Here is a 27,327-nt window from a genome sequence, read left to right on the forward strand (position 1 = left end):
AACAATACAATGTAACAACTATTTACATAGTAGTTACATTGTATTAGGTAACATGAGGAATCTGGAGATGATTTAAAGTATATGGGAGGATGTGCATAGGTTATATGCAAATACTGCAGCATTTTATATCAGGGACTTGAGCATCCATAGATTTTGGTATCTGTAGGTAGTCCCAGAACCAACCCCTCATGGATACTGAAGGATGAGTATATATTCTTATAATGGGAAAAAAGAATAAGTATGTGACTTTTATACATGTATTTAAAGGCATACAATTTAAATTTTTAATAGGGGTTTCATTTGGAGTGAATTTATTAATATGCCTTTGTTAACAGAGTAAAATAGGGCACATAAAGGAAAATTCTGATGCATAACTGGCATACTTTGGTATGTATCTCCATAGTAATCTATTGTTTTCTGAATTTTCAGAGTAGCTGAGAATATTCCAGCTGAAGTATGTAACTACAGAGCCAGCCTCACACAAGTTGTGAACTAAATAAAGTTTTTCTTTGGCATTCTTCCACATCTCTTATTTTAGGCTTCCACAATTCCTCCTTCCCTAAGCCCCACTGTTGGTGCAGTCCACATTCATTGCCCCTAGGCTACCTAATGGCTTCCCACAGCAGTTCCCAGCTTGGACTGCCTTATATTATGTACCTACTCCAACCCTTGCCTTGTACTTAAAAACTTACTGGTGCTTTTTCCTTAAGGTCCTACTCTGCCTTCCAATGTGCCAGCTAATTTTTATAAGCTATTATATATTAATTTTAATGCAGAATTTCAGGAGATGATGCTGGAAACAAGTATTTTTTGCTATTTTCTGTATAACCTCTCCACCAAAAAGATTACATTGAACTTTATATTCCATTATTTGTATTACCAAAAACAATAGGTATATTAATATGCTTTTTCTTTTGGGGGGATGATAGGCAATTTTATATTCTTTGTTGTACTTGTGTTTATGCAACATTTTATAATAAACACATTTTTTAATTTTTTATTTTTAGTTAGTATGGGTACATAATCATATATATTTATGGTATGGGACACGTAATGTTTTGATACAGACATAGGATAAATAAGATCTGATATTTGATAGCACAGCAAGGTGACTATATCATTAAATTATTAATATGCTTTTTCTCAACTCATTTGCCCTTCCCTTGTCCACTGAGTTTTTGTTTGTTTGCTTGTGGTTTTTTTTTTTTTTTTTGAAACAGGGTCTCCATCTGTTGTCTGGGCTGGGTGCAGTGGCACAATCATGGCTCATTGCATCCTCAACCTCCTGGGTTCAGGCGATCCTCCGACTTCAGCCTCCTAAGTAACTGGGACCACAAGAACATGCCATCATGCCCAGCTAATTTTTTTTCCTCCTGTAGAGACAGGGTCTTACCGAGTTGCCCAGGCTGATTTCAAACTCCTGGGCTCCAGCAATCCTCCTGTCTCCACTTCCCAAAGTGCTGGGATTATAGGAATTAACCACTGCGACTGGCCTCCACTGAGATTTTTATATGTCTCTCTAGGGATTTATACTCCAGTTACCATATCTCTTCCACCGCTGGTTGTTATGAGTGTCTTAAACCACAGGGCTGACTCACTGGCAGTCCAGAGAGTAGTTAAGCAATGATATATTCCTTTATCTCTGAAGTCATAGCATATATGGAGGGCCACACTTTTAACAGGTATGTAGCAGAAAATAATATTGAACTGTGGGTACAGTGTTCCTGAACATCCAGATTCATAGTTTATTATTTTCTTCCCAGAAGTCCAACCCATTATTAGGAAATCTAATACTCAGAACTCTTACAACTTACCTGATTCTGGCAACAACATATAAGCTTCCAAAGTGTTCTTTGAGCATGAGAGGGGTAAATAATGGCTAACATTTCTTAAGCTCTTACTATGTGATATTAAATAAAATGCTTTGTCTCATTTAATCTTTATGAAAATTCATGAGGGTAGCTATATTCTTATCCCCCTTTTACAGATATGGGAACTTGTGTTAGAAAAATTAATTTAATTTAGGCCTGGCACAGTAGGTCACACCTACAATCCCAGCACTTTGAGAGGCCAAGGTAGGAGGATTGCTTGAGCCCAGGAGTTTGAAACTAGCCTGGGCAACAGAGGGAGACCGTGTCTCTATAAAAAATACAAAAATTAGTCAGGCATGGTGGCACGTGCCTGTGGTCCCAGCTACTTGGGGCTGAAGTGGGAGGATCGCTTGAGCCAGGGATATCAAGGCTTCAGTGAGCTGTGATCACACCACTTCACCCTAGCTTGGGCAACAGAGTGAGACCTTGTCTCAAAAAAAAAAAAAAAAAAAAGAAAAGAAAAGAAAAATTAATTTGCCCAAGAAAAAGTTAATGGAGCTAGGATTTGAATCCCGATAGATCTGATCCAAAGTTCATACTTTCAACTTCTATACTTCTTTGTGGAGAATCTTCAATGTGCTAGAGATGGGTTGAACCACCCAGAATGTGTATATTCATTAATTGATTCACGAATTATTCATTCGTTTATTCAGCAACTCTTTTTGAACATTTGCTGTATTCACTATCCCAGGTGCTGTGAAAGTTCAAAGCTTAGCCAAATAGAAATCATTCCCTCAAGGAATGTGTCCACCAGAGAAGATGTCACATACAGAAATAACTATAACATGAAGTATACAGTGATAAGAGCTTTAAAAGACATTCCCATTTTAAAAAAATTATTTGTGTTCAGAAAAGAGAAAGGATTTTTCCATCTGGGGAGGTGAAAAGGCTGAGATAGGTGGTATTCTATTTGGTTATTGATTGATGTGAAGGATTTAGACATGAGACAGTGAGAAAGTAGGGGGTATAGAGGTATTTCAGGCTGAGAGAGAATATAGGAGCAATAACCCAGAGAAAAGAAGTTAGAGAAAATTATGTCATGGAAAGCAAGAAAAGAGAATTTCAAGAAATGGTGGCTAAAAGTTTAATGCCATGGATATGTCACTTATCACTAACCAGAACATGTGCTACTATTTCATCACATTTACCCTCTTCCGCATATCCATTCTCCCCTCTTCCTTACAGCATCTCATCATATATGGATGCTCAAGTCACTGTTTAAAGAAAAGAAACTTAATTATAGGTGGAGGTAACGTTTATTTCAACATTTAGTCCTATTGAAAGATTGAGAATTACTTATTTAGGAAAGAAAGGTTAGGGAGCAATCTATTCATTAAAGAAGCTTTTTTGAGATCCCATTTTGTCCTCAAAACTGTGTTAGGTGCTAGTAATATTTTTTTAAATAATGTGCCATTTCTGCCCTCAAGGATCTTAGAGTCAACTAAAGGAGACAAACATATAAATAAGTAATTACAAAATATAGTGAGTCCTGTGTTAGAGTAGTGTACTAGGTATAGACGTGACACAAGACAGGCAGTGATCAGTTCTGAGGATGGTAATTAGGGAATGCTTCCAAAAAGGGAAACACATCTGAGCCACTCTTTTATTTTTTAAGACAAATAGGATTAACCCACATGTTCTCATCCTAAACAAAATAATATTTCCTAGATGTCTTTTTGTGTTAATATAGACAGAGATTCTTTTTTATTTATTTATTTTTTTTTTTGAGATGGAGTCTCCCTCTGTTGCCCAGGCTGGAGTGCAGTGGTGCGATCTTGGCTCATGGCACCCTCCACCTCCTGGGTTTAAGCAATTCTCCTGTCTCAGCCTCCTGAGTAGCTGGGACTACAGGCACCTGCCACCACGCTTGGCTAATTTTTGTGTTTTTAGTAGATACGGGGTTTCTCACCTTGTTGATCAGGCTGGTCTCGAACTCCTGACCTCAGGTGATCCACCCCCTTGGCCTCCCAAAGTGCTGGGATTTCAGGCGTGAGCCACCACACCTGGCATAGAGATATACTTTATTCATTTTAACAGTTGTGTAGAAATACATCCTATAGATCTGCATGTTACATGTAACCAATCCTCTATTGATGATATTCGACTTGTTTCAACTTTTCTTATTAATAAACACAGTACTGAAGTACATACACACACATATGTATATACATATATATGTGTGCACACACACTTGTGCTTTGGAATCTCTGTAAAACAAATTCTTAGAAGCATACTTCCTAGGGGAAAAAAAAAGTTTTGGCCAGGCGCGGTGGCTTATGCTTGTAATCCCAGCAGTTTGGGAGGCTGAAGCAGGTGGATCACCTGAGGTCAGGAGTTTGAGACCAGCCTGGCCAACATGGCGAAACCCCTTCTCTACTAAAAATACAAAAATTAGCTGGGTGTGATGGTGCATGCCTGTAATCCCAGCTACTCGAGAGGCTGAGGTGGGAGAGTTGCTTGAACCCAGGGGCCGAGGTTGCAGTGAGCTGAGATCGTACCACTTCACTCCAGCCTGGGTGAAAAAGCAAAACTCTGTCTAAAAAAAAAAGTTGTTTTTTCTCATGCTTGTACAGTACTTAGACCGGGCAGTCTTCTTAAACTGAAAGGTTAGTAAATAAAATATTACATTATTGCTTTAATTTGAATCTCTTTGAGTATTGGTGAAGTTGAGTATCTTTTTATCTTTTTGTGTTTACTGGCTGGTTATATTTTTTCTTCTGTGATCTAACTGCTGTCAGGATCTGGGATTTTACCCAGTGCAAGCTAGTAAGTTATCTTGTTAGTGTTTCATGGGTGCTGGCAGAAGGAATAAGACTCCTGGTCAGAAGCAAAGAAGTCTATTGCTTGTGGCATGGCAAGCAGCATGAGCATCATGTTTTCATTGGTTCCCCTTGTTCCCAAGTCCCACAAGCGTGATGCAGAAGCGCCCCCAGGGGGATGCTCTGCTTGCAGTAGACATTTGGCACAGTTGAGGAACTTGTAAAATCTACCTTTTCTCTGTGATTATGTATAATTTTCTCATTGATTTGTAAGAGCTCTCTCCTATCAGAATGAATATTCCTTCACCTGTCATCAAATGTTACCTGTCTTATTCCAGTTTACTTTTTAAAATTTGATTTTATCATGGGTTTCATGCCATACATACAAAAGTCTACCCTATTATAACATTTTTAAAATATTAACATGTTTCTTCTCTTACACTTTCACTTCTTAGCCTTCAGCAGTTTTATCCTTTTGGAGTTTACTTTTGTGTAAAGAATGATGTAAGGACCCACTTTGGTTTTACCAAGTGACTAGTTAGTTCTTGCAGCTTCATTTTCCATCTTTCTCCTACTTATTTGGTGTGGCACCTTCATTACTTTTTTTTTTTTTTTTTTTTTTGAGGCAGATTCATGCTCTGTCGCCCAGGCTGGAGTGCAGTCACTGGTGTGACCGCTGCTCACTGCAATCTCTGCCTCCTGGGTTCAAGTAGTTCCCCTGCCTCAGCCTCCCAGCTCTCACCTGTAGCTGGGATTACAGGTGCACGCCACCACACCTGGCTAACTAATTTTTGTATTTTTAGTAGAGATGGGGTTTCACCATGTTGGCCAGCTGGTCTCAAACTCCTGACCTCAGGTGATCTGCCCGCCTCAGCCTCCCAAAGTGCTGGGATTACAGGCACAAGCCACCATGCCTGGCTGGCACCTTCATTGCATAGTAAGATTTTGTCTGTACTTAGCCCTTTCTCTGCTATTTTATTCTTTTAATCTATTTGTATGTTACTACACTAGCCTTATCTTTTACTTACTATGGGTTTATAATACATTTAACACCTTGTAGAATTTGTTCTCCATTATTACTTTTAAAATTTTGGCTGTTTTTATATATTATTCTTGAATTGGTCTTTAAAAATAAACAGGATGAATATACAATAATATGAAAAGAAATCCTAAACTGCTGTCTTTTATAACCTTATTCTCCTCTAAAGGTCTTAATGTTATAATTTTTATAAAGGTTTAATTTGAATTTCAACAAATATAAAAGCATAGTTTCTATTTGCAACTTCTAAATTTTTTTTTATTTTGACATAGGTTCCTTGTAGCTTGGAATACTGGGATGAACTCCAGAAGGTTTTTGTTGCATTTAGAGAATTTAATCTGTCTGAAAGCAAAGTTTGTGAACTGCAGTTGCCGGATATCAATCTCGTGAATGACCAGAAGAAATTAGTATCTTCAGATCTTTGGAGAATTGTCTTGAACAGCAATCAAAATGGAGCTGATGACCAAAGGTAATCCATTGAAAGATGATATGGTAGCATTACACTGGGAAACAATGATACGTCATCTTTTCCTATCTAGTGACCCCTCACTTAACTGTTTCTCAGCTGTCTAGCAGCTGCATCTCTCTGAACAACAGATGAGAACCACAAAGAAAGACAAAATCTGATGTTTCAAAGTCTGCATACTCAAAATCCTGTGTTTTTACTCATAATACAGCTCTGTGAGCCCTCACTAAGAACCTGTTCCTTAAATATAAAAAGAAAAAAATGGAAAAAAGCAAGTTAAACAAAAAGTCTAGTCATCTTCAACCTCAAAATACAGAGGCATACAGTCATACACACACCTCAATAGAAGCTTAATGACATCATAATCAATATGTGTAATGATTATCCTGGGGCATTAAAAGAAATGTTAAAAAAATTGAATTGTCTCCTTCTAAAAGGTAAATTTTAGGAATATTTTCATCTTAATTTTTTTTTAAAACTTTAAAAGACAAGCCTCCCCTAGGTGACAAAATGCAACTCTCTCAAAAAAAAAAAAAAAAAAAAAAAAAAAAGCGACAGTCCTCCAGACACTAAGAAACTTGTGTAGCTAACCAAAATAACTCATACCCAATGGATTTTATACAGATAAAGTTTTATCCACCTATAAAGCCTCACTGGCCATAAAGAATCCCTAGAGCTGGCCAGGCACAGTGGCTCACAGTTGTAATCCCAGCACTTTGGAAGGCTAAGGCGGGTAGACTGCTTGAGCCCATGAGTTTGAGATCAGCCTGGGCAATGTGGTGAAACCCCATCTCTATAAAAAATACAAAACTAGCTGAGCATGGTGGCACACACCTGTAGTTCCAGCTACTTGGAAAGCTGTTGGGGAGAGGATCTCTTGAGCCCCGGAGGGTGAGGTTGCAGTGAGCCGTGATCTCACTACTGCACTCCAGCCTGGGTGACAAAGCAAGACCCTGTCACACACACCAAAAAAAATCTCTAGACCAGATTATCCTCATTTCAGTTTTTGCCTACTTAACACATCCACTAATTTACAGTAGAGAAAAATAGCTTCAGCAATCTATTCTTCAGCACTTCTAGCTTACACACATTTGCTAAGTCCCTTTGCTCATGCCCCCATAAAAGACGATAAACAAAGTAAACCACAACCAGTGGAACAGCTTTCTTGGGTCATATACTATCATGTGTACTGTGAGGCTATGCTGTTCATTGCTGTGGATGCCCTACGTGCCACTTCTCCTGATGGGCTGGCTTAGTGTTGTTATCTTATTCCTTTTATGTAATACCTTCTTCTTTCCCTGGAAACAACATTCTGACTGTAACAGAAAAAAAAACCATCCACCATTCCAATACCTTGCAAATCAAATGTTTTTTCTTTTCTCTGTTACCGTTATTTTTGCCCATATGTGTACATGCTTTTACAAGGTTATAATCATAGCACACCACTTTGTATTCCAGTTCCTACTTTTTCTTATAAATTATTGTGAATACTTTTTCTTTGGAAATATTTATTTTTATTAATATATGTTCATTGAAGAACATTTGGAAAATAAAACAATACTGCCCATAATTACAAGGAGATAACTTCTGTTAACATTTTGGTTTGTAGCCTCATAGTCTTTTTCATTGATTATTTTGTATGCTTGATAATAATGTGTTTTGTGTTTTATATTTCATATATTCTATTTCTAGGTCATTTGGGCTCTTTAAAAATATTTACTTTCCTAACAGTTTAGCTAGTATTGTAGAATTAGTGAAAATATATTAGAGAAGTAGTGTTTTAATTTTACCTGCATATAGTTCAGCAATAAAAAGAACACCCATCCTGTGATGAATTATTTCATGGATGGAAAGATTCCTTTTTCTAAGTTTAGGTTATCTCATCAGAAACCAGGAAATCTCAGAAAATAGAGCTATGGATAACTAAATTGATTTTTTTAAATCTGAGTTTCGTTAATAGGATCAAGTTAGAAATGACTTCTTGATCCTAATTATGAAGTAATGCATTTTCACCATTGAAAGAAGCATTGTAGAGAAAGCTAATGCCTCTGAATCTGAAACATTTATAAAAATTACTTTTGTGGTAAGCTTAGCAGTATAGAAATGTGGAGCCTTTAGGAAACAGAAATTTAAGCAGATAATCAAATTCAGGCAGTTTTTCACCAAGCATCTGACATTGTAGTCACAGATCTTTGTCCTCACCAGGGATTTTTCACCTTACCTAATATTTCACAATTTATCTCATTTTAAATTGTTTGAGACTAATCATTTTTCAGATAGAAGTTGATATTAGTGAAATTAAATTAGAAGAGTTGGTTTAAAAGTCAACAAAATAAAACACTATTAAGGATTATATTTGTTTCATCCAATTTCTAGAAAGAAAATAGTAATGATTTGATAATATATCAATATTTCATGCAGACAGAAAGCTTTTACAGTTAGCCTCAGTATATTCTGTCACAAGAGAAATCTAAATCTGGACAAAAACCTGGTACTTTTATGATTAGAGATTGTTTTATAAAGGATAGTCTCCGTGGTTTGAGAAGGATTTACATCAGACTATTGGACATTACTGGAAGAAAGGTCACAAAAATATGTCCCATGAAGCCTAACTTAAAAAGAAGAGCCTCTTGCCTATAATTGAGATGAAGTTTTAATTTTCCTGTGGTAATGGCATCACTGTAAATATGTAAATAGAGGTAGCATTTAATAGATGTAGAAGACCTCTATTCCACCTTTCAAGGTGAAGACCTAGGTTTAAGGCCTGGCTCCATCAACAATACGCTATTTGGTGTTGTGAGATTGATTTCTAAACTGAGACTTTAAGGAATGAATAGGCACTAACCAGTTCAATGGATGACAGGGAGCCCCCAGTGCAAATGACCGAAGACAAAATAGAGTCAATAATTGGGTGGGTTCAGTGGCTAACATCTATAATCCCTGCACTTTGGGAGGCTGAGGTGGGAAGATGGCTTGAGCTCAGGAGTTCAAGACCAGACTGGGCAATAGTGAGACTTTTGTCTCCACAAAAAAATTTAAAATTTAGCCAAGCAAAACGGTGCATGCCTGTAGTCCCAGCTGATCAGGAGGCTAAGGTGGGAGGATTGCTTGAGCCCAGGAGGCAGAGGTTGCAGTGAGCCAAGATCACACCACTGCACTCCAGCCTGGGTGACAGAGCGAGACCCTGTCTCAAAAAATAAAAAATGAGTCATTAGTTAGGTTCCTATATCTTTAACTAATGGTTTGCTTGATCATATTATGGTTTTTGGGAGGGAGCATTTGAAGTAAATGTTGACCTTTATAGTACTGACCTTTGAAAGCCTTCCCCTTCTATTTGCTGTGCACTGGACTAGAGGCAAGGGATGCAGCCTCTGGAGCCCTGGTCATGCTATCCATTTCAGCTGTTTATCTTACTCCCATCGTGTATGTATTTGTCCACACCCATTGCCTGTTTCCAAAGCCTAAGTAAACCTCTTATCAGTCAGGTTCTGACAGGAAACAGATGGCAACTCAGACTGGGTGACTGGGGAAAGTTTAATGAACTGCAAAAGTGTGGGCTAGGAACCCTGGGAAACTATCCCAATCTTAGGCCAAAAGAAGCCAAGTGATAGAGCCATTATCAAAACTCTAACTCAGTGAGGATGTTTGTAGCTACGTTTGGTAGAGGAACACAGCTAATGTACAGAGATCTGGCTGCAAAGGAACCGGGAAAATACATACCCTTACCTCATTCCTCTTCTGCCTTCTAAGTCACCTTGTGGGTACCTCCCACTGACTGAATCCAAGGACAAGCCAGAGGACAAAGTAGCTTGTTGGTGCAGTCCGGAAAGCTCCCTTCCGGAGGCAAAGAAGAAGGTGGGGAATGGTAGAAGGTGGGTCAAGAGAGCAAACAGAAGACATCCAGCAAGTGCACACTCTTATTTGCAATTGGCAGCTTCTTACCAGGTGACTAACCCTGAGAGGAACAAAAGGGAAAAGGAATCATGAGCCCTACTCTCTTGGGCCAGCCTGGCAGGTTCCCTGGGTTTGAAATCAATCAGGTGTCTTCTGATGGATCAGAACAGCTTTTTACTTTATTTATTCCCTCTTACCTTCACCCCTAAAGAGCTAATTCCAGAAATACTTATTTTGGCTGTGGAAAGTCACACAAATTACAGACATTTATTATATAACATAATAGTAACTGTGCAGATCTCAATATGTATGTCTGGTTAATTCTGTATAAGTTGTTTGATGATAATGTTAAACTCTTGATCTGTGCCAAGACTTTGGTACTTTCCTGTCCATATTTCATGGTCATCTTCTCACAATATTAAAGCATGTGAGAGCAGATTGCTTGTAAGGACTTTTTATCTCTACCCCCAGAATGCTGACTCATGACAGAAGGCATCTTGGAAAGAGAAATGGCTTAAGGGTGTATGGCTCTTTCTTCATGTGATAAAAATTAAACCTCTGGCGAGTTGTATGAAGTGCTTTTTAATATATGTATATTTTTTTTCTTCCTACTCCCTTAAGGTCTCATAAAAGAAGTCACTGTCCACTCATATTTGGGAATCTTTGAGACAGTGATCCACAGCCTGTGTATGTATGAGTGTGTGAATGTGAAGAAGAACTCCTTTTCATTTCCCAAAACCTTTATTCTTGTGTATATAGACAGTGGAGGAATCAGAGAAAACGTGATGATGGATAAGTCCCTGAATCATTTCTTTTCTCTCTGCTGGTTGAACTCTCTCCTCCCAAAAAGTGACTGTGGCCTTCCAGATATTGTTTCTCTCCATTTGGCTACTTGGGTCTGCCCTTTTAGATGCATCTAGATTTTTGGGTAATTCATTTAGTGTTATAAGCCATTTATACATAAATCTTGACATTTGGAACTGCTTTGTCACCGGTGTTTCTAGTTATACACTGGTATAATCCAGGATTTATCCAGAAAATTCTTTCCTTTACCCTTCCCTAAGGCTAAAGCTGAGTTTTTGTCTTCTCTTCCTTGAGTGGAAGGAATACTTACATTTTTTCCCCAGGTTTGCTTTTGAGGCCCTTTGCTATTTTCTTTTAGGTGGTGATTGAACTCTGTATACAAAGTCCTCCAGGGAGCTGGCCTTTGCCATGTAGTCCTTCTTGCATACACAGTCCCCGAAGTACTCAGGTGCTGCTCAGGTCTCAGAGTTCTTGGATGATGGTACTTATGAGCTCTCTAATGTCGTGTTGCCTACTCTATGAACCTTGGGAGACTACTCTTCCTTTTTTTTTTTTTTTTAAGTTAGATTTAAAGGAGTGTTTTACCTGAAGGCTCATTTAAGGTTATTTTTCAAACTACAAACTGGAGCACATTCATGGGTTATGAAATAGCTGGTTACAACTGGAATTTTTTAAATAACATAAAATAAAATAGAAAATAGTTTGAAAAAGACAAATATTATATGATTCTACTTACATGAGATCCCAAGAGTAGTCAAATTCATAAAGAGCATAGTGGTGGCTGTCAGGGGCTGTGGGGAGGGGAGAGTAGGGAGTGAGGGTTTAATGGACATGGAGTTTCAGCTTGGGAAAACCAAAAAGTTCTAGAGATGGATGGTGGTGATGGTTGCACAACAATGTGAATGTACTTAATGTCACTGAACTGTACACTTTAAAATGGTAAAATGATAAATTTTATGCTATATAAGTTAATATATTATCACAATAGAAAATAGTGTGCATCATATTTTCAGAAAACCTTTTCCCCTGTTTTATATGTGTATACTGGATTACAATAAAAGTGTGCTTGTTATTTGGAGTTAGGGTTAAGACATTTGGAAAACAACCATTGTAAGGAGTGGAAGAAATGCAGTGCAACAGGCACACACTCCTGCATCCTCTCTCACCTCTCTCCTGCGTCCTCTCTCACCCATTCAGCACTCTCACGGGATGGACAGAGCAGTGTTCATGCAGTGGGTAGGGGAGAATTTATGTGAACCAACGTTGAGAGACAGTGCCCCATTGAGATGAATGCCAATATGCTGTTGTGAGATCCCTCTTAGGAAGCTAAAGATAATCAATTAACATTAACCTATGTAGCCAGTATGGTACCTTGTCTTGCCCACAAGAAAAAGAGGAATGGATTTTTTTCATCATTTTTTTTTAATCAAGTGGTGGACATCATGCTAAGTAGTTTATATGCAGTAGCTCATGTAATACTTGAAAAAGGTAGGTCTAATTACTGTACTCATTTTATAAATGAAAAATACAGAGATTTAGCCAGGTGAAATAACTTGCATAATACTATAATATAAATGATAGCAGCGCATACATTTTATTCTAGGTTCTCCTACCTTGGTCATTCTCTGCTTAATTTCACAATCATGGCGGAAGGCAAGGAGGAGCAAGTCATGTCTTAATCTCTATGCTATATTATCCTATATTATAAAATCTTTATTACCATAAAGGGATCCATAGAGAAGTGACATTCAGAGCTGGATCTTTAGGGATTGTGCCTAGGTCCCCACAGTGCCATTAAGATAGGATCAGTCTACATCTAGATGTAGTGAACACTCCTTGTTTAAAGAATTGATCCCCTCTGTAGGTCACTCAGGACAGTTGGTAAGTAACTCTTTGGCTAAAATGAAGGTATAAATAAAAGACCTGTCATCCTTCTCACTGCCTAGGATATTTCCACTATCCTAAAAACAACACTTAAATAACCCTCTGAACTTAAAGCTACTTGAATAAATTACTGAATCGTGAATTGTGTTTATTACTATTTGAGAGGTCTTGCTTCCAGGAACTATTTTCCAGTTAAAAGTGAAGAGCACCAGATAATTCTGTGAACACTGTCATTGGCCATGAATTTGACCTGTTTTGAAAGTCTTTTGGGAAAAGGGGAAATATTGAAATATAAATATTATAAGTTGTGAGATTTTTTACTTTTCTTTTTCTGCTTATTATACATCTGATGTTTGACCTTTTAAGATGTGAATCAGATTAAAATCCACTGTTGTACTTAATTAGGGAAATTATACAAATGTAGCTACTGCAAGTCTCTAGCAGGGTCATCACTCATATTTATGACTATTTAGTCCTATTGTACTTAGATCATTTTAATCCTTAGGTAAAAGGTAAACACATACATGCTACTTTTATAGTATATAATGGTGATTTAAGTTAAGAATATCAAAAACTATAAATGTGCTAATGTAAAATAGAGTAAAGTTATATTCAAATTACATATACTATATTTTGTGTTTAAGAAGTGTGTGATTTTGTTGACTCCGATTTTTAAATAAAAGTTTTAATTTTTGCATATAAATTAACCTAGTAACCATTTTAGTCGGGATTTCAAGATTGAAGGAGTATTGCTGACTAGAGTAGTGCTACTAGCACTAATGCTTACTGGAGTATGATTTTATGATTCAGGAGCTACTGTATATACCTAAAAATATGTCTAACCATTGCTTTGTGCATTCAATTTAGGAAAAGTGAAGAATCAATCAATTTGTTATAAGTAAAGATTGTATTAGATACTCATGATGTTTTAGCAACCTTTTGTAATATGTTATAATATTTGCCACTCTCAGGAGATAGAAAAATAAATCTTGGAAAATATCAGAGTGTCAAAAACTATAATTGGCCAGAAAAATGCTCAAACTGTGTACCCATTTTAAAAAACGGGTCCCATAGAACTCTTGCCTGGATTTTTAATAATATTTTGACCAACATTGTGCCCTATTTCTAAAAACTTACATGAGTAGTATAAGGGAAAGAGTTCAAATGTGTAAAACACATGTACAACTAATATATTTTCCTCTTTCTGAATAAATACAAGTTTTAATTTTATCTTGCCAATGAAATCTTTTGTTAACTCTACAAATTCCTAGAAAGTTACTTGGATTACTGTGCCCATTATAGATGTTTTAAGAATATACTTAGCTGCATTTTTGTGCGTAGTCAATAACCTAGTGCTCCAGAGTCTGTTTTCTTTGTCTGCAATGGAGATTTACTAGCATTGCAGTAAATGCTTACACCACATAACTGAAAACTCTTTGAGGTTAAACAACTCAGTAAACATGCTGGAATGCTCCTAGCTTTCATTTTCACCAGCCTGTTTCACAACCTCTTTCAAAACCCAATGGAAGATTCACACCTCTGAAAATCCCACATGATTCACCCATGCCATTAAGTTCCTCTTGTGTTTCCACCCTGGCAGCACTTCCCACTTTCCTATTCCTGGGGGGTCGTTCTGTTTGGTAATTTTTGTAAATGTCTACGTATTGAGTATCACCAGTTAGACTGTGAGTTCTTTGAAAATCAAGGATTTGTTTCTTTAGTGCTTCCTGTCATAGTTCTCCCTAGGATACTGTAAATCACATTGCTTGTCCTTAGGCTCCTCATGGATTTGGGAGCCAGGCTGTGATAGCTACAGAGCATATTTCAGGATGAAAAGAAGAGAGTGGAAGACAGTGAGCTGTGGGGAAAGGGCAACATTGATTCGGTGATCCACAATTAACAGGACACACCTTGTTCTCCTCCAACAATCCCATATTCCCAGGTCTCGTGCTCCTGTTAGCATTAATGCAATCTAGGCAGCATGCTTCCCATGCACAGCAGCAGCCACCACGTGCAGACATCTTCCCTTCTATGGATGCCGTCACTATTCACTTTAATCAGATTTAACTCATACAGGCTGGGATTGGTGGCTCATGCCTGTAACCCCAGCACTTTGGGAGGCCAAGGCAGGTGGATCACTTGGGGTCAGGAGTTCAAGACCAGCCTGATCAACATGTTGAAACCCCATCTCTACTAAAAATACAAAAATTAGCTGGGCATGGTGGCTGGCGCCTGCAATCCCAGCTACTTGGGAGGCTGAGGCAGGAGAATCACTTGAACCTGGGAGGCAGAGATTGCATTGAGCCAAGGTTGTGCCACGCTGCTCCAGCCTGGCCTGGACAACAAAACTAGACTCCATCTCAAAAAAAAAAGAAAAGATTTAACTTGTATAAAATAGTGTTAAGAGGATGGGCAAGTGAAGAGAGGACCCATGCATTGTAATTGTCCATGGGACCCTCATTCTTCTGGATATGGTCATAACTTTTATGGCACCCATTACAGTAGTGAGTGAGTGCTTAATAAAGAATATTGACTGACTCCTATGGAAATATGGGTATGGACAATCTGGAGAAGTAAAACAACGGTGAAATATTTGTGGTGACACTGAAGTATTGGGTTTTTGAGTGGCAGAGTCATACTCTGAACTGCATTGATCTTAAACTAATAACAGAACAGATGGCCCATAAGTTTTGTGAGATGTGGATGGAAGCACATTGATTTGGAGATCAGTATGATCATAGATCAGTATGAGTTGGCATTTGAGGAATCCTTTAAAAGTTTTCTGTGAACAATTCATAGAGAATAATCAACATGATTCCAGGCTGGAATGCAGTGCACGACAGCCTTGACCTGCTGTGCTTAAGCAATTCTCCCACCTCAACCACCAAGTAGCTGGGACTGCAGGTGCATGCCACCACATCCAGCTAATTTTCTGGATGAGGTGAGGTCTCACTATGTTACCCAGGCTGGTCTCGAACTCCTGAGCTGAAGTGATCCTGCTGCCTCAGCCTCCCAAAGTACTAGGATAACAAGCATGAGCCACTGCACCTGGCCAAACACGAGCTTAATTTTAAAAAATAACTAATTTACATAGGAAAATACAGAAGATTTGATAAAATATTGACTATAGGATTTTCAGTACGAGTTTTAGAAACCCTTATAAAAAGACGTTTCACTCATGTAATATTGGGAAATTTTGGTTATTGAACTTCTTTTATCACTTCTTTCCCATAGCTCTGCAAGTGAGTCTGGTTCTCAAAGCACTTGTGATCCACTTGTGACTCCAACAGCCCTGGCTGCCTGTACCAGAGTTGACTCCTGCTTTACCCCATGGTTTGTCCCATCCCTTTGCATTTCTTTCCAGTTTGCTCACCTGGAATTCCATCTTTGTCATCACCTTGACCAACTAGGCACAGGTACTCTTTTCTTTAGCATCAGAATAACATCCATTTAATACTTACCATTTTCTCTTGAGTGTTTTCAAAAGAGAAGTCAACAATCTTAGATAATGTATTTTCAGGAAGTATAAAGCGAGCAGTGGCAAAGTTATCCTAGGGTTGACTTGGCAAAACAGGCATAACCTTTACTTCTGAACCAGCTTATGAACCTATTATATAAGTTGTCAATGGTATTGAGCTGACATGTTTTTGAATGCTACCTAATGAGAATTTTTCAAGGAAGTTAGTTTTACTGTAATTCTATATATGATCTTGTATTAGTTCATTTTTCACACTGCTGATAAAGACATACCCAAGACTGGGAAGAAAAAGAGATTTAATGGACTTACAGTTCCACATGGCCGGGGAGACCTCACAATCATGGTGGAAGGCAAGGAGGAGCAGGTCACGTCTTACATGGAAGGCAACAGGCTAAGAGAGCTTGTGCAGGGAAACTCGTTTTTTTATAACCATCAGATCTCGTGAGACTTATTCACTATCACGAGAACAGTACAGGAAAGACCTGCCCCACTGATTCCATTATCTTCCACTGGGTCCTTCTCACAACACGTGGGAATTCAAGATGAGATTTGGGTGGGGACACAACCAAACCATATCAGATCTCTTTGAAAGAAATATGTCTGTTCTTGTTCAGTATCCTGAGTCATTACATTAGTAGCAAATAGATTCCAAAAATACTTGGTATTGCCTGATTTCAAAATCATGAACACTTTCCACAAAAGATAGGCACAGTCTCAAATTAATTTAAAGGGGTATCATTTTTACAAGTTTGGAAGGAAGTTTAAATTTTCCCACACACCAAAAGTGGCCTTTTATAAGCTTACTAATGTTATTTGAACAATTATTTCTCAATATGTTCTGTACCAAACCTTTTCTAGGTGATACATTTTGACTCATATATTAGGTTTTTGACCTACATGTAATGAAGGGAAGAGGAGAAAATCAGATTAAAACCAAACACAGCTGGCTGGGCACAGTGACTCACACCTGTAATCCCAACACTTTGGGAGGCCGAGGCGGGCGGATCACCATGTCAGGAGATTGAGACCATCCTGGCTAACACGGTGAAACCCCATCTCTACTAAAAATACAAAAAAATTAGCCGGGCGTGGTGGCGGGTGCCTGTAATCCCAGCTACTCAGAAGGCTAAAGCAGGAGAATCGCTTGAACCCAGGAGGCAGAGGTGAGCCAAGATCACACCACTGCATTCCAGCCTGGGTGACAGAACAAGACTCCATCTCAAAAAAAAAAAAAAAAAAAAAAAAAATAGCTGTTGTTAAGCATCTTGCCTTTTCAGCAAAAATGGAGTTTAACCTGCTTTCTCTAACTCTCTTTGAGTCATGTTTTTGTTTTGATTTTTGAGATTTGATTGGTAGCTACAGAGCAGTTCTATAAAATTCTCTTTAGATAGATACCTGCTTTTCAGTTTATTTATTGGCTTCTGTGATCGATTTTTTGTGAAAGTTACTTTTGGACAATATATATTTAAGAGGCCTAATTGAACAAAACAGTTTTGTTTTCAAATATCAAATGGGAATCCAAAGATTATAATATCTTCAAGAAATAATTTGAATTTATTAAACACCAAAAACTAATTTCAATAATCAAAAAGTGAATAGTTTGAATGTCATTTCACTCTTTATTTTCACAAAGTATTGGCTCATCTTAATTGCTGTTTTCCTTGTTTGTTTTCTCAACAGCTGCACCACAGTACCTACAGCCATTTGTTTCCGACAGAAATATGCCATCTGAACTAGAATACATGATTGTTTCCTTCAGAGAACCACACATGTATCTTCGACAGTGGAATAATGGTTCTGTCTGTCAGGAGATCCAGTTCTTAGCTCAAGCAGACTGTAAACTTCTAGAGTGCAGAAATGTCACTATGCAAAGTGTGGTGAAACCCTTCAGCATCTTCGGGCAGATGGCAGTTTCCAGCGATGTAGCGGAAAAGCTGCTTGACTGCACCGTGATAGTTGATTCTGTATTTGTAAACCTTGGACAGCATGTAGTCCATTCTCTAAACACTGCAATAGAAGCTTGGCAACAGGTATGCACATTCCATAACAGTTTACAGTTTGGCCACATATGATCTTTTATTAGGTTCTGTATGCTATCACTTCTGATAATAAGTTCAACACAAACAAAAATGTTAGAGAATGAAGAATTTGATGGGCACCATTATACTTGAGGCCTTCTCTGTTTTGGCAAAGTGATGCATGTTATTTTTGAAAAACTGGAGAATATAGGTTCTCTACACATGCATTGGAGATCATGCCCACATTTTTGTGACTAATGCACCACATCTGTGTGGAAAGTAACATATTCCCAGAAATTTTTTCCAAGTATTGTGGCTTTAGTTTGCCAAAGCTTCAACTTAGCTATGTATCAAATTGTCTAACGGTCCATTGCAGAAATAAAGAACCTGTGTGACCCTTTCTAATGATAAGCATTCGATCTTTTCAAACAAACAAACAAACAAAGCAGCGAGATGAAATATGTGAGTACAATACAGTCTTAGTTTTTTCCTCTACTCTTTCTGACTTTTTGATTCACTAAAAAGTACTAGATAATGGATTTTTAAATCAATTAGAGAGCCTTGTTTATTTTAATAATTTTTTAACTTTTATTTCTTATCAGAAATAAACCAAACCAAAAAAAGGGATGAAGCGTAAGTCTATGATAAGTGGCATATTTAAAATGGGAAACCTGTCCATGTCTGCTAGCACAAAAGTAACTTCACAGAATATTTGGATGATAATATGTTCAATGATTTAAGAACAAATCACTTCTGCTTCCCTTACTGATTTTAGTGTTATATTGTATTTCCATCAAGTTTGTGTTGCTATTTAAGCTGAAACATTTCCCCACATTTTGTATATATTACATTTGTGTGAGGCTGGCTACCCAAGAGAAACGGTGCTTCATCCCCCACTGACCTCCTTTTGGGATGGAGCAGTTAAGGGGAAGAGGAGCTTTTGTTCTCTAACTTAAGAATTTGTATGAGAATAAATATTTTTCTTTATATGCATGAAGACCTATACAAGACCAAGGAATTAATTACCTAACATGGCACTACAATAGCAAAGGGAAAGAAGATAACACATCTGTTTTATATTTTAAAAATCTTTTTTAAGGGCATTCCATGGTTTTCTTGTTGCAAAGGACATGCGTAAAATAAGAGCTAGTGTGATCTAAATCTTTGCAGCTGGTTCAAATAGCCATGTGAAAAAAAAGACCTCTGTGGCTCCAATTTCTGTTTTTTGGTCATATTTTGAACAATGCATTTAATAAAAAACAAACCTAGAAAATATAAAAGAATCATTGATAGAACATTTAAACCCAGGATATTTTTGTCTTGGTATCAGAACCATTATAAGGGGACTCATGTGTAGCAACTACTGCAAAATGGCCTTCAGAAATACCAGTTTCCTCCCAGGGTAAAAATACTCTCTTAGACACAGCTATACATATAAATAAAATATGGTGCATAAATATTTAAATGTTTTAAACCACATCAGAGTGTGAATGACTGACTGGCTAACATAGTGCCTTGAAGGAATATTCTGAGTTTTTTTAATGGAATTGTATATTTGATTAAGTAGAGCCATATGTCACGTAGCATATTGCTGACAGGTACATTCTATGAATAGTTGGTTCTGATTTATACAGGGATTTGGCAACGTTAACATGAGCCACAAGAGGATATACTTCTGTAATTGTTGCTGTAATTTTCTTGTTTCCTCTCATGTCAAGGGTACTTGCCACCAAGTTTTAATGTGGTAGGCACCTAACCCTGTGTATTCTAAAGTAAATATGAAAGTGCACTACTTTGAAATTATAGGACATTTGACATTGAAATGGGCTTACAAAGGGTTATTGAGTTCATTGTTTCTAAGATGTTCTGAATGTGGTTTATCCCCTTTAGAAGTGGAAGTTTAGTTTCCCAAACTTGGATTTTATTGTGTGTATACTGCTCACATATAGTATAATTGCTGCCAGTGAAAAATATGAATTTAATAAGCAAGCAAAGTGATTTTAGTTCTCCACATACCTTTTATCGGATTCATATTGGAGACAAGTCATTTTTCCCCAGTGTGGATGGACCAGACAGTTGAAGCATGAAACAATTTGGCCTTCCACCTTTAGGTCATAAGTTCAAGATTAACAGAAGCCTTCATCAGTGTCTGATTTCTCTGGCTATAGATTTTCTTTTCCCTTTTATAAATGATGACTGTTTTGTGAAAACAGATTAAGGATCCAAAATGCCATTTGCAATTTGTTTTATATTTCTATGTCACTTTCCCAGATTTGGACAAAATAGTATTAAAAGGGTTTTTTTCTTAAATTAAGGTTACACTTATGTGTCTTCTCTTACACCAAAATGGTATATCTGTTTAATTGCAAATGCTTGTATGACACTCCATGAAACTTAAATGTGGATAAGCCATCTTTTAATTATGATTCCAAGTGAGCATTCTGAGGCTCAACATCTATGATGTGACGTCAAATACATGTGAACTTTTTAATATTACAACAGAATTTAAAACATTCCAAGAAATGCTTAAACTTATTACAGTTATAATGAACTCCACAGATGAAGGAGCAGTAGAGAAATAGTTCCCTGAGGACTTTGAATATTCTTTAGAAAAATGTAAACAACCCCCTTGTGTTCTTTAATTTACATTTTTTCCTAAAACCCTCATCATTTATTAAAGGTCAGTTTTTAGAGATGAAGAAAGTAATATGATGTTTTTTTTCTGCTCAAGCCCCATCTGGTAACTTAACCTCTGTGTTACCAGCAGATTGATCCCAATTCATTATGAAAACTGAATTTTAATCTCAGGATGTGTAACTAAGTGGGAGATTGGAATCATATCCCTTTCTTCATGTCTGTACTCGCACTGAAAGGAAAGAAAAATGTTTACAAGTAGAGCAGTTCATGTTGATTATATAATGCTCAATGGAAAAATCTCATCAAAACTAATTACATACTATGATTCCAGTTTGATTAAAGGTTTGTAGATAAATATATAAAAAAGGATTGGATAGGACAGACTAGAATAGTAACAGGCAGGACATTCAGAAGGGAAAAACTATTTGAAGAAAATTCACCAAAATGTTAATAGTAGTTATTGCTGAGTTTAAAATTAAAGATTTTTAAAAATCCATACTTCCTGTATTTCCTAATTTTTCCCTCCCCTTCTTCTCCCCTGTATTTTCTAACTTTGTACAGTGAATATATAATTATAATTTTACAAATTAAATCTACCGAAGTTTTCGTTTATTTATTTCCTAAGTATTTATCGGCTAGGCATTATGCTGGATACTGAAGATAAAACTGTAAAGAATAAAAACTGTAAAGACGTGGTTGCTGCCCTTCTGCAGCATAAAGTCTAATTATGGAGACAATATTGAACCCATAATGGTACAAATAACAAGTGCTCTGAAGGTGAAATATAGAATCTTATGTAAGCGTAAAATAGGAGAACCTACCTTGACCTTGGGAGGATCTCAGAAGGCTGCTCTTAAAACCAACCTTAAAACAGGAATCTGGAAGTTGAGTAGAAACAAGTTGGTCAAGCAAGAAATGGAGAAAAAGATGTCCAAGCAGAGGGAAGGCTCTGAGGCAGGAAGTAGTTTGATGTGTTGGATGAGTTGGAAGGAGGTCAGCATAGTGCTGGAGGAGCTGGAAAAGGCTAGTGGAGCTGGAGTGTCCTGAGCAAATGCCCTCAGCAAATGGAGAGTAGCTCAAGATGCAGTTGGAGGCATGGGCAGGGGCTGGGTAAGATGATTCATCTAAAACTCAACAGCAGTCAAGTTTTGAAATCATTGCTACCAATTAAAATCCATAGTAGAGAGTATTATGGTAGATGACAGATGCTTGTTGTTATGAGTACTTTGGTCTCACTTAGCCAGAAACTCTTTTGGCGATTAGTGTGACTATGAAGCAAGGTTCGGTTCAATGGGAATAGATGGATGATGTGAGAGGGCTTAGAAGTCCTCAAGGGCCTCTGGAAGAATGAGGTATCTCAGGGCCACTTCACCACCTGCAGCATAGAGCCTGCCCACCTACTTCAAGGGCATTCTGGATGATTAGCAGTAGATTCTGTTTCCCAAGATGAGTCTGTACCCTAATGGGTACAAGTCTGGTCATGGCCCAGGCTGGATTCCAAGTACATTCATCTGTAGTCTCCTTGGCTTCATGCCTCCTCCGTACTTGAATCACAATGCTTCTGAGTTGTATCTCTGTTTACTCCCCCACTTCTCAGTAAAGTGGCAAATGATGGAGTGTGGCATTTTGACATTATTTAGATCCATAGCCAGGAAATAGAGGCCAACTGGAGAAGCATCAGTTACATGTTATCTCCCATTATCTGCAAATTAATTAGCTACTTATGATTTGTTTCTTATATTCTCAAGTTAATCATTTATTTAGCATTCTTTTAGTTTACCAAAAGTATGTTTATTCTTTTTAAGCCATAGCCTAACCAGAGTGATAAAAGAGTAAGCACGGAAATACTTTATTACTTTGCCAGTGTTTTAATGTAACAGCAACCAATGGAGGCACCATTAAATGAGAAAGGAGTTACCAACAAAGGAACGTATTACTAATTTGCTGCGCTTTAGCTGACTAATGAAGGATTTTAGCTGACTGATGACTTAGCTGAAACATACCGAAAACTGTTTCAACTAACATTATTTCTCATGAAAACTGCAACTTGGCTTACACTGACTCTGGAGTTGATCTGTTTTGTATGTTCAGCCTCTTAACAATAGAGGGAAAGTTATGGTTTTATTTACATCTCTCACTGAGCAGATTTACACACACACACACACATATCCACCCTCCCTCTTAAGGGATCTGGGGATGTTTTACCTAAATGATTCTTACTTTCTGTAGAGTACAAACTGTGGCTTTGGTAATTGGTCTTGATTGTTGAGTTTAGAAGCTGGGAACATGGTAATTCTAGCCTCCAGTACTCTGCTCAAAAACGTGCACTACCCAGTACAGCACTGTTTGTAGCATGTTAATTCACTTTAAGAAATGTTAAAAGTTTGAGGGATCTCATTGTTCTTTTACTCTTCACCGTGTATGATTTATTTTGAGGGAGTGTAAATCAAAACACATTCTTGGAACATTTAAAATCTCTTAAAGGTATTTTTTATGTGTGTGCTTATCCTGGCAGTATAGAATACTTTGTATACCAGAGCTAATGACAACAGATCTTTTAGGGTTTCTGTGTTGTAACAATCGCCACTGGGCAGACAGCTGCCAAACATCTTACAATTAATCTGATCCATGTTGGCTTTCGTATCCTTTTTCTTTCAGAACAAATGCCCTGAGGTAGAGGAGTTGGTCTTCAGCCATTTTGTGATCTGTAACGACACACAGGAGACACTGCGGTTTGGCCAGGTGGATACTGATGAAAATATTCTGCTGGCGAGTCTCCACAGTCACCAGTACAGCTGGCGCTCTCACAAATCCCCACAGGTATTTGAGAAACACCCTTACAAACAGCCATTGTTAAGGTTGGGGATTCATTTCTTCTGCACTTGTGTGCCTGTCCAGTTATTTCCCTTTTTAAGTCTCCGAAGGAACCACACAGCGTAGCTACATCGACGGAAACCCAAGAGTGTTTAGAGATGGGAGCACACGCTTCTCTTGGAATGGAGCATTTTCCTGTTTAGCACTGGTGCTTGGGGCGGGGGCAGCAGGGTGTGGCGATGAAGAGGCTGACTCGAGAGCCAGGTTTGGATCCTAGCTGTGTGTAACCTTGCTCTACTTTCTGTTCTTCAGTTTTCTCATATGTAAAATGGGATAAAAGTAGTACTTATTTCATAGGGTTATAAGGACTAAGTGAATTCATATGTATAAGGCATTAATACATAAGCATTGTGTTGGGTATTATTATTCATTTGTTTCTTCAGATTTTTTTCTGTGTGTGTCCTTGGTAGCAGGCACATGCTAGGCACTGGGAATTCAAAGACAGGTAAGTCACAGGCCTTGCCCTCTGAGGACAGCTCACAATCTGTGATACAATGACAGTGAAAAACTATGTCCAAGGGAGCACTGAGAAAAGACACACCAAAGGATGTCTGTTTTCCAAGTAGTGGAATTTCATTTTCCTGTCCCTTTAGATGGGAATAATTAGAGATATGTGTCCTGTAGCGATAATATGGAGATGAATTAAATACAAAGATGTAGTCTTAAGTGAGCAAAAGAAATCCTAGGAAGTACTCTCGAGAATAATGTATTTGTTAAACTCTGGGTAATAAGAAAACTACTGCCTGCTTGTGATTAAAAGAAAGTCATTAGATTAGAGAACAAGTTTTCCCATCTGGTCTCTAGACCAGCATCAGAATACATTATACCCCTTGGGCTCCATCTGAGGGTAGCTAGATGCTGATTTCTTGTTTTTTCATCAGATTGCCAGACTATTGGTATACAATTTGGAAAAGTAAATATAATGCAGTATTTCTTATTTAAATATATTTAGTTCACATTAATCTGACAGGACACTGAAATACATGACTGTTTTTCATAAAAATTTTTTCACATGATATGGTATTGCATTCATATTTTTAGGGTAAATCACATACCCTTGTTTTCTAATTTTCCTCTTTAGAAATGTCCATGTTAGAAGTATTTAAGTTGTTTTCCTCATGTAACATAAAGGATGTTTTATTTGTTTCAAATTCATCTATGTTTAATTTTTTTTCCTATGGACTACAAAAGTGAGAGCATACAGGTATACTGACAAAACCAAACAAAAAACACCTATAATTCCAACCACCTAGAGAGAACTCATGTTAACACTTCCTGTACAACCTATTAGATCTTCTAAGTTTCCATTGTCATTGCATTCCCAGCAATGAATTATGTGGGACAGGAAAGAAGCCTCTGAGAAGCTGCAGTAACATGTAATTGTACACTGTACCTGTAGCCACTTTACCGATGCACACACAGCAAGCTCCAGGCCTTAGCCGGTAGAAAGCAAAGCAGAGGAAGCTTAACTCTCCACAGTCATTTGAAGATGCATAGCTTGCATATCCCTCAGAGACCCTCAGGATTCTCTGGACACTGGAGCCAGGATGGGAAGGGGGATCATAAGACAACAACTGGCTCAGGAGTGTGGGGAGCAGTAGTCTTTATGCTATAGACAGTTTCTGGGTGGAGAGGAGGTCAGCAGGAAAGAATGAATAGACAACCACTGTCACCAGCACACCTTTCATTTTCATACTCATTTGCACTATTTCAAGGCCTTTTTGTATTTATTACAAGTTTTATATTCACAGCATTCCTGTGCAGTATTATTTGTTATGCATATTTTATAGATAAGGAGACAAATAGAAATGTTAAGTTAGGTAGTGGCAGAATTAGGACTGAATTCCTTATCTTTTAATTCTCAATATAGTGTCACTTCAATGTTGTCTCACTCCCCTAGGTTTTGACAGCATGATTTGTCTGTTAGAATAGCCAAGCTGTGAAGTTTGAAAAGAAGGGCTGAGAAATCACTGGAATAGTAGGCCACATCTAAGGCTAAACTAACAGGGGATTCTTAGTCCAAGTATGAACCCTTGCAAAGTCTTAACTGTGTTACCAAAAATAATAGGAGCTTCTTAATCACAAACTCTAAACATAAAACAGGTATCTAATAAACTTTGTTTTTTCTTTTAAATTTGTAACTGCATCTTGTGGATGCAACTTTTAAAATAAGCTGCAGTCATTATAATCTTCTTAAGACTAAAACCTAGATAACCTAGATAATATTTATAAAAAACGACGTCTTCTTACTATATTTCTGTATGCTAATGTAAGTGGGTTTTAGGACCCTCTGAAGCCAGAAGCCTTAATGGGCCCAGAGGGTCTTCATGGAATTCCTTACATTCATTACATTCACAGTTGAAAATTCTGCTGTGTTCTAATGAGAGGCTACATGAGGATCAGAAAAACTAGCCACTCAGTTTCAAACTGCACCTGGAGCTTGTCATAGATGCACAATTGAGCAAAATATTCCTTTTTCCAGACTCCAAGTCATATCCTGCATTGCCCAGCAAGCTTTGTTTTAGGAACATTTGTGTCTGCATGTTTATGCTACCTTGGGTGTTAGTCAATTCATAGTCTCAGGGAGGATTTCTAAAGTTCATGGAACTTAACTCCACTAAACAATGTAGCTAACATTGCAGAGATCAAGAAAGTGGCAGTGACACCTGGAAAGGTTTCAAAGAGGTCAAGATATCTTAAAACCACACAAGAGGTTGCTAACAACAGTAAGTCCCAATAGGATGAAAAGAAACATGGACACAACCAATTCTAGAAATCCAAAGCTGACAAACCTTTTAGAACTGAAAGTCATAAAATGCTCCTTATAGTTTCTAACACATGCTCTTGGGCAGAATCACTTAACATTCTGGATATCTCACAACAATTTCTTGCCTAAACAAACAAAGGAAGAAGGAAACTATTTCCTAGGGAATAATTGAATATATTCAGCTGCACAGAATCATAGATGCCATCACAAAGGGCTCTTAAATATTCCAATTCAGTAGACTTTAGATCAGGTTGGATGAGAACAATAACCAGCAAGGGACTGGTCTTCAAAGAAGTATGTCACATTATGCTACGTTGAATCTAGGGACCAGAAGTGTGAGTTTATAGAATGTTTCCCCAAAATATAGGCAGTATGTGCAGTTCATAGTCAAGGGAAGCTTTGTTTAATTTAGACAAACCAGCTATAGTGACATCTCCACCAACTAGTAGGATTTATATAGAGGCTGTTTAACTTCCTTTTCTAGTTAATAGAGAGCACTGTTGGTTAAACTGCTTGGAATAGTATTGCCTTTATCTTGTATGTAAGGATTTACACTTGCTTTTAGCCTCAAACATGTATAATTTATGGGTTATGCATTTTTTTCAGAATTGCAGAATTCTAGTTACCAATGACTGAATTGTGGTAATCAAACCATCAAGCAAGTGGAAATAGGCTCTAGACAGAGCTATGGAAAATAATAAAACATTTATCCAAAATGAATATAACGGAAGTTTCATAAGCTCATGAAAAAATAGCAAATATTTAAAACTACAGGTCAGGCATAGTGGTTTATGCCTGTAATCCTAACACTTTGGGAGGCTGAGGCAGGAGGATTA

At 37.6% G+C, this 27,327-nt stretch overlaps 1 protein-coding gene across 12 annotated transcripts in view; it reads left to right on the forward strand.

Annotated features, from left to right (window-relative positions):
- The window catches only part of VPS13B (vacuolar protein sorting 13 homolog B), an 869,944-nt gene that overhangs the window by 753,366 nt on the left and 89,251 nt on the right, over positions 1–27,327 (forward strand). For all 12 annotated transcript variants that reach the window (XM_031013639.3, XM_055348088.2, XM_031013638.3 and 9 more), the window contains exons 40-43: positions 5,942–6,138; positions 15,952–16,133; positions 17,876–18,225; positions 23,509–23,670. In XM_031013639.3, the coding sequence (XP_030869499.3) occupies positions 5,942–6,138; positions 15,952–16,133; positions 17,876–18,225; positions 23,509–23,670 (891 nt within the window). The remainder of the gene's footprint in view (positions 1–5,941; positions 6,139–15,951; positions 16,134–17,875; positions 18,226–23,508; positions 23,671–27,327) is intronic.

The sequence above is a fragment of the Gorilla gorilla genome, chromosome 7, assembly GCF_029281585.2.
Source record: "Gorilla gorilla gorilla isolate KB3781 chromosome 7, NHGRI_mGorGor1-v2.1_pri, whole genome shotgun sequence".
NCBI classification, from domain to species: Eukaryota; Metazoa; Chordata; class Mammalia; order Primates; family Hominidae; genus Gorilla; species Gorilla gorilla.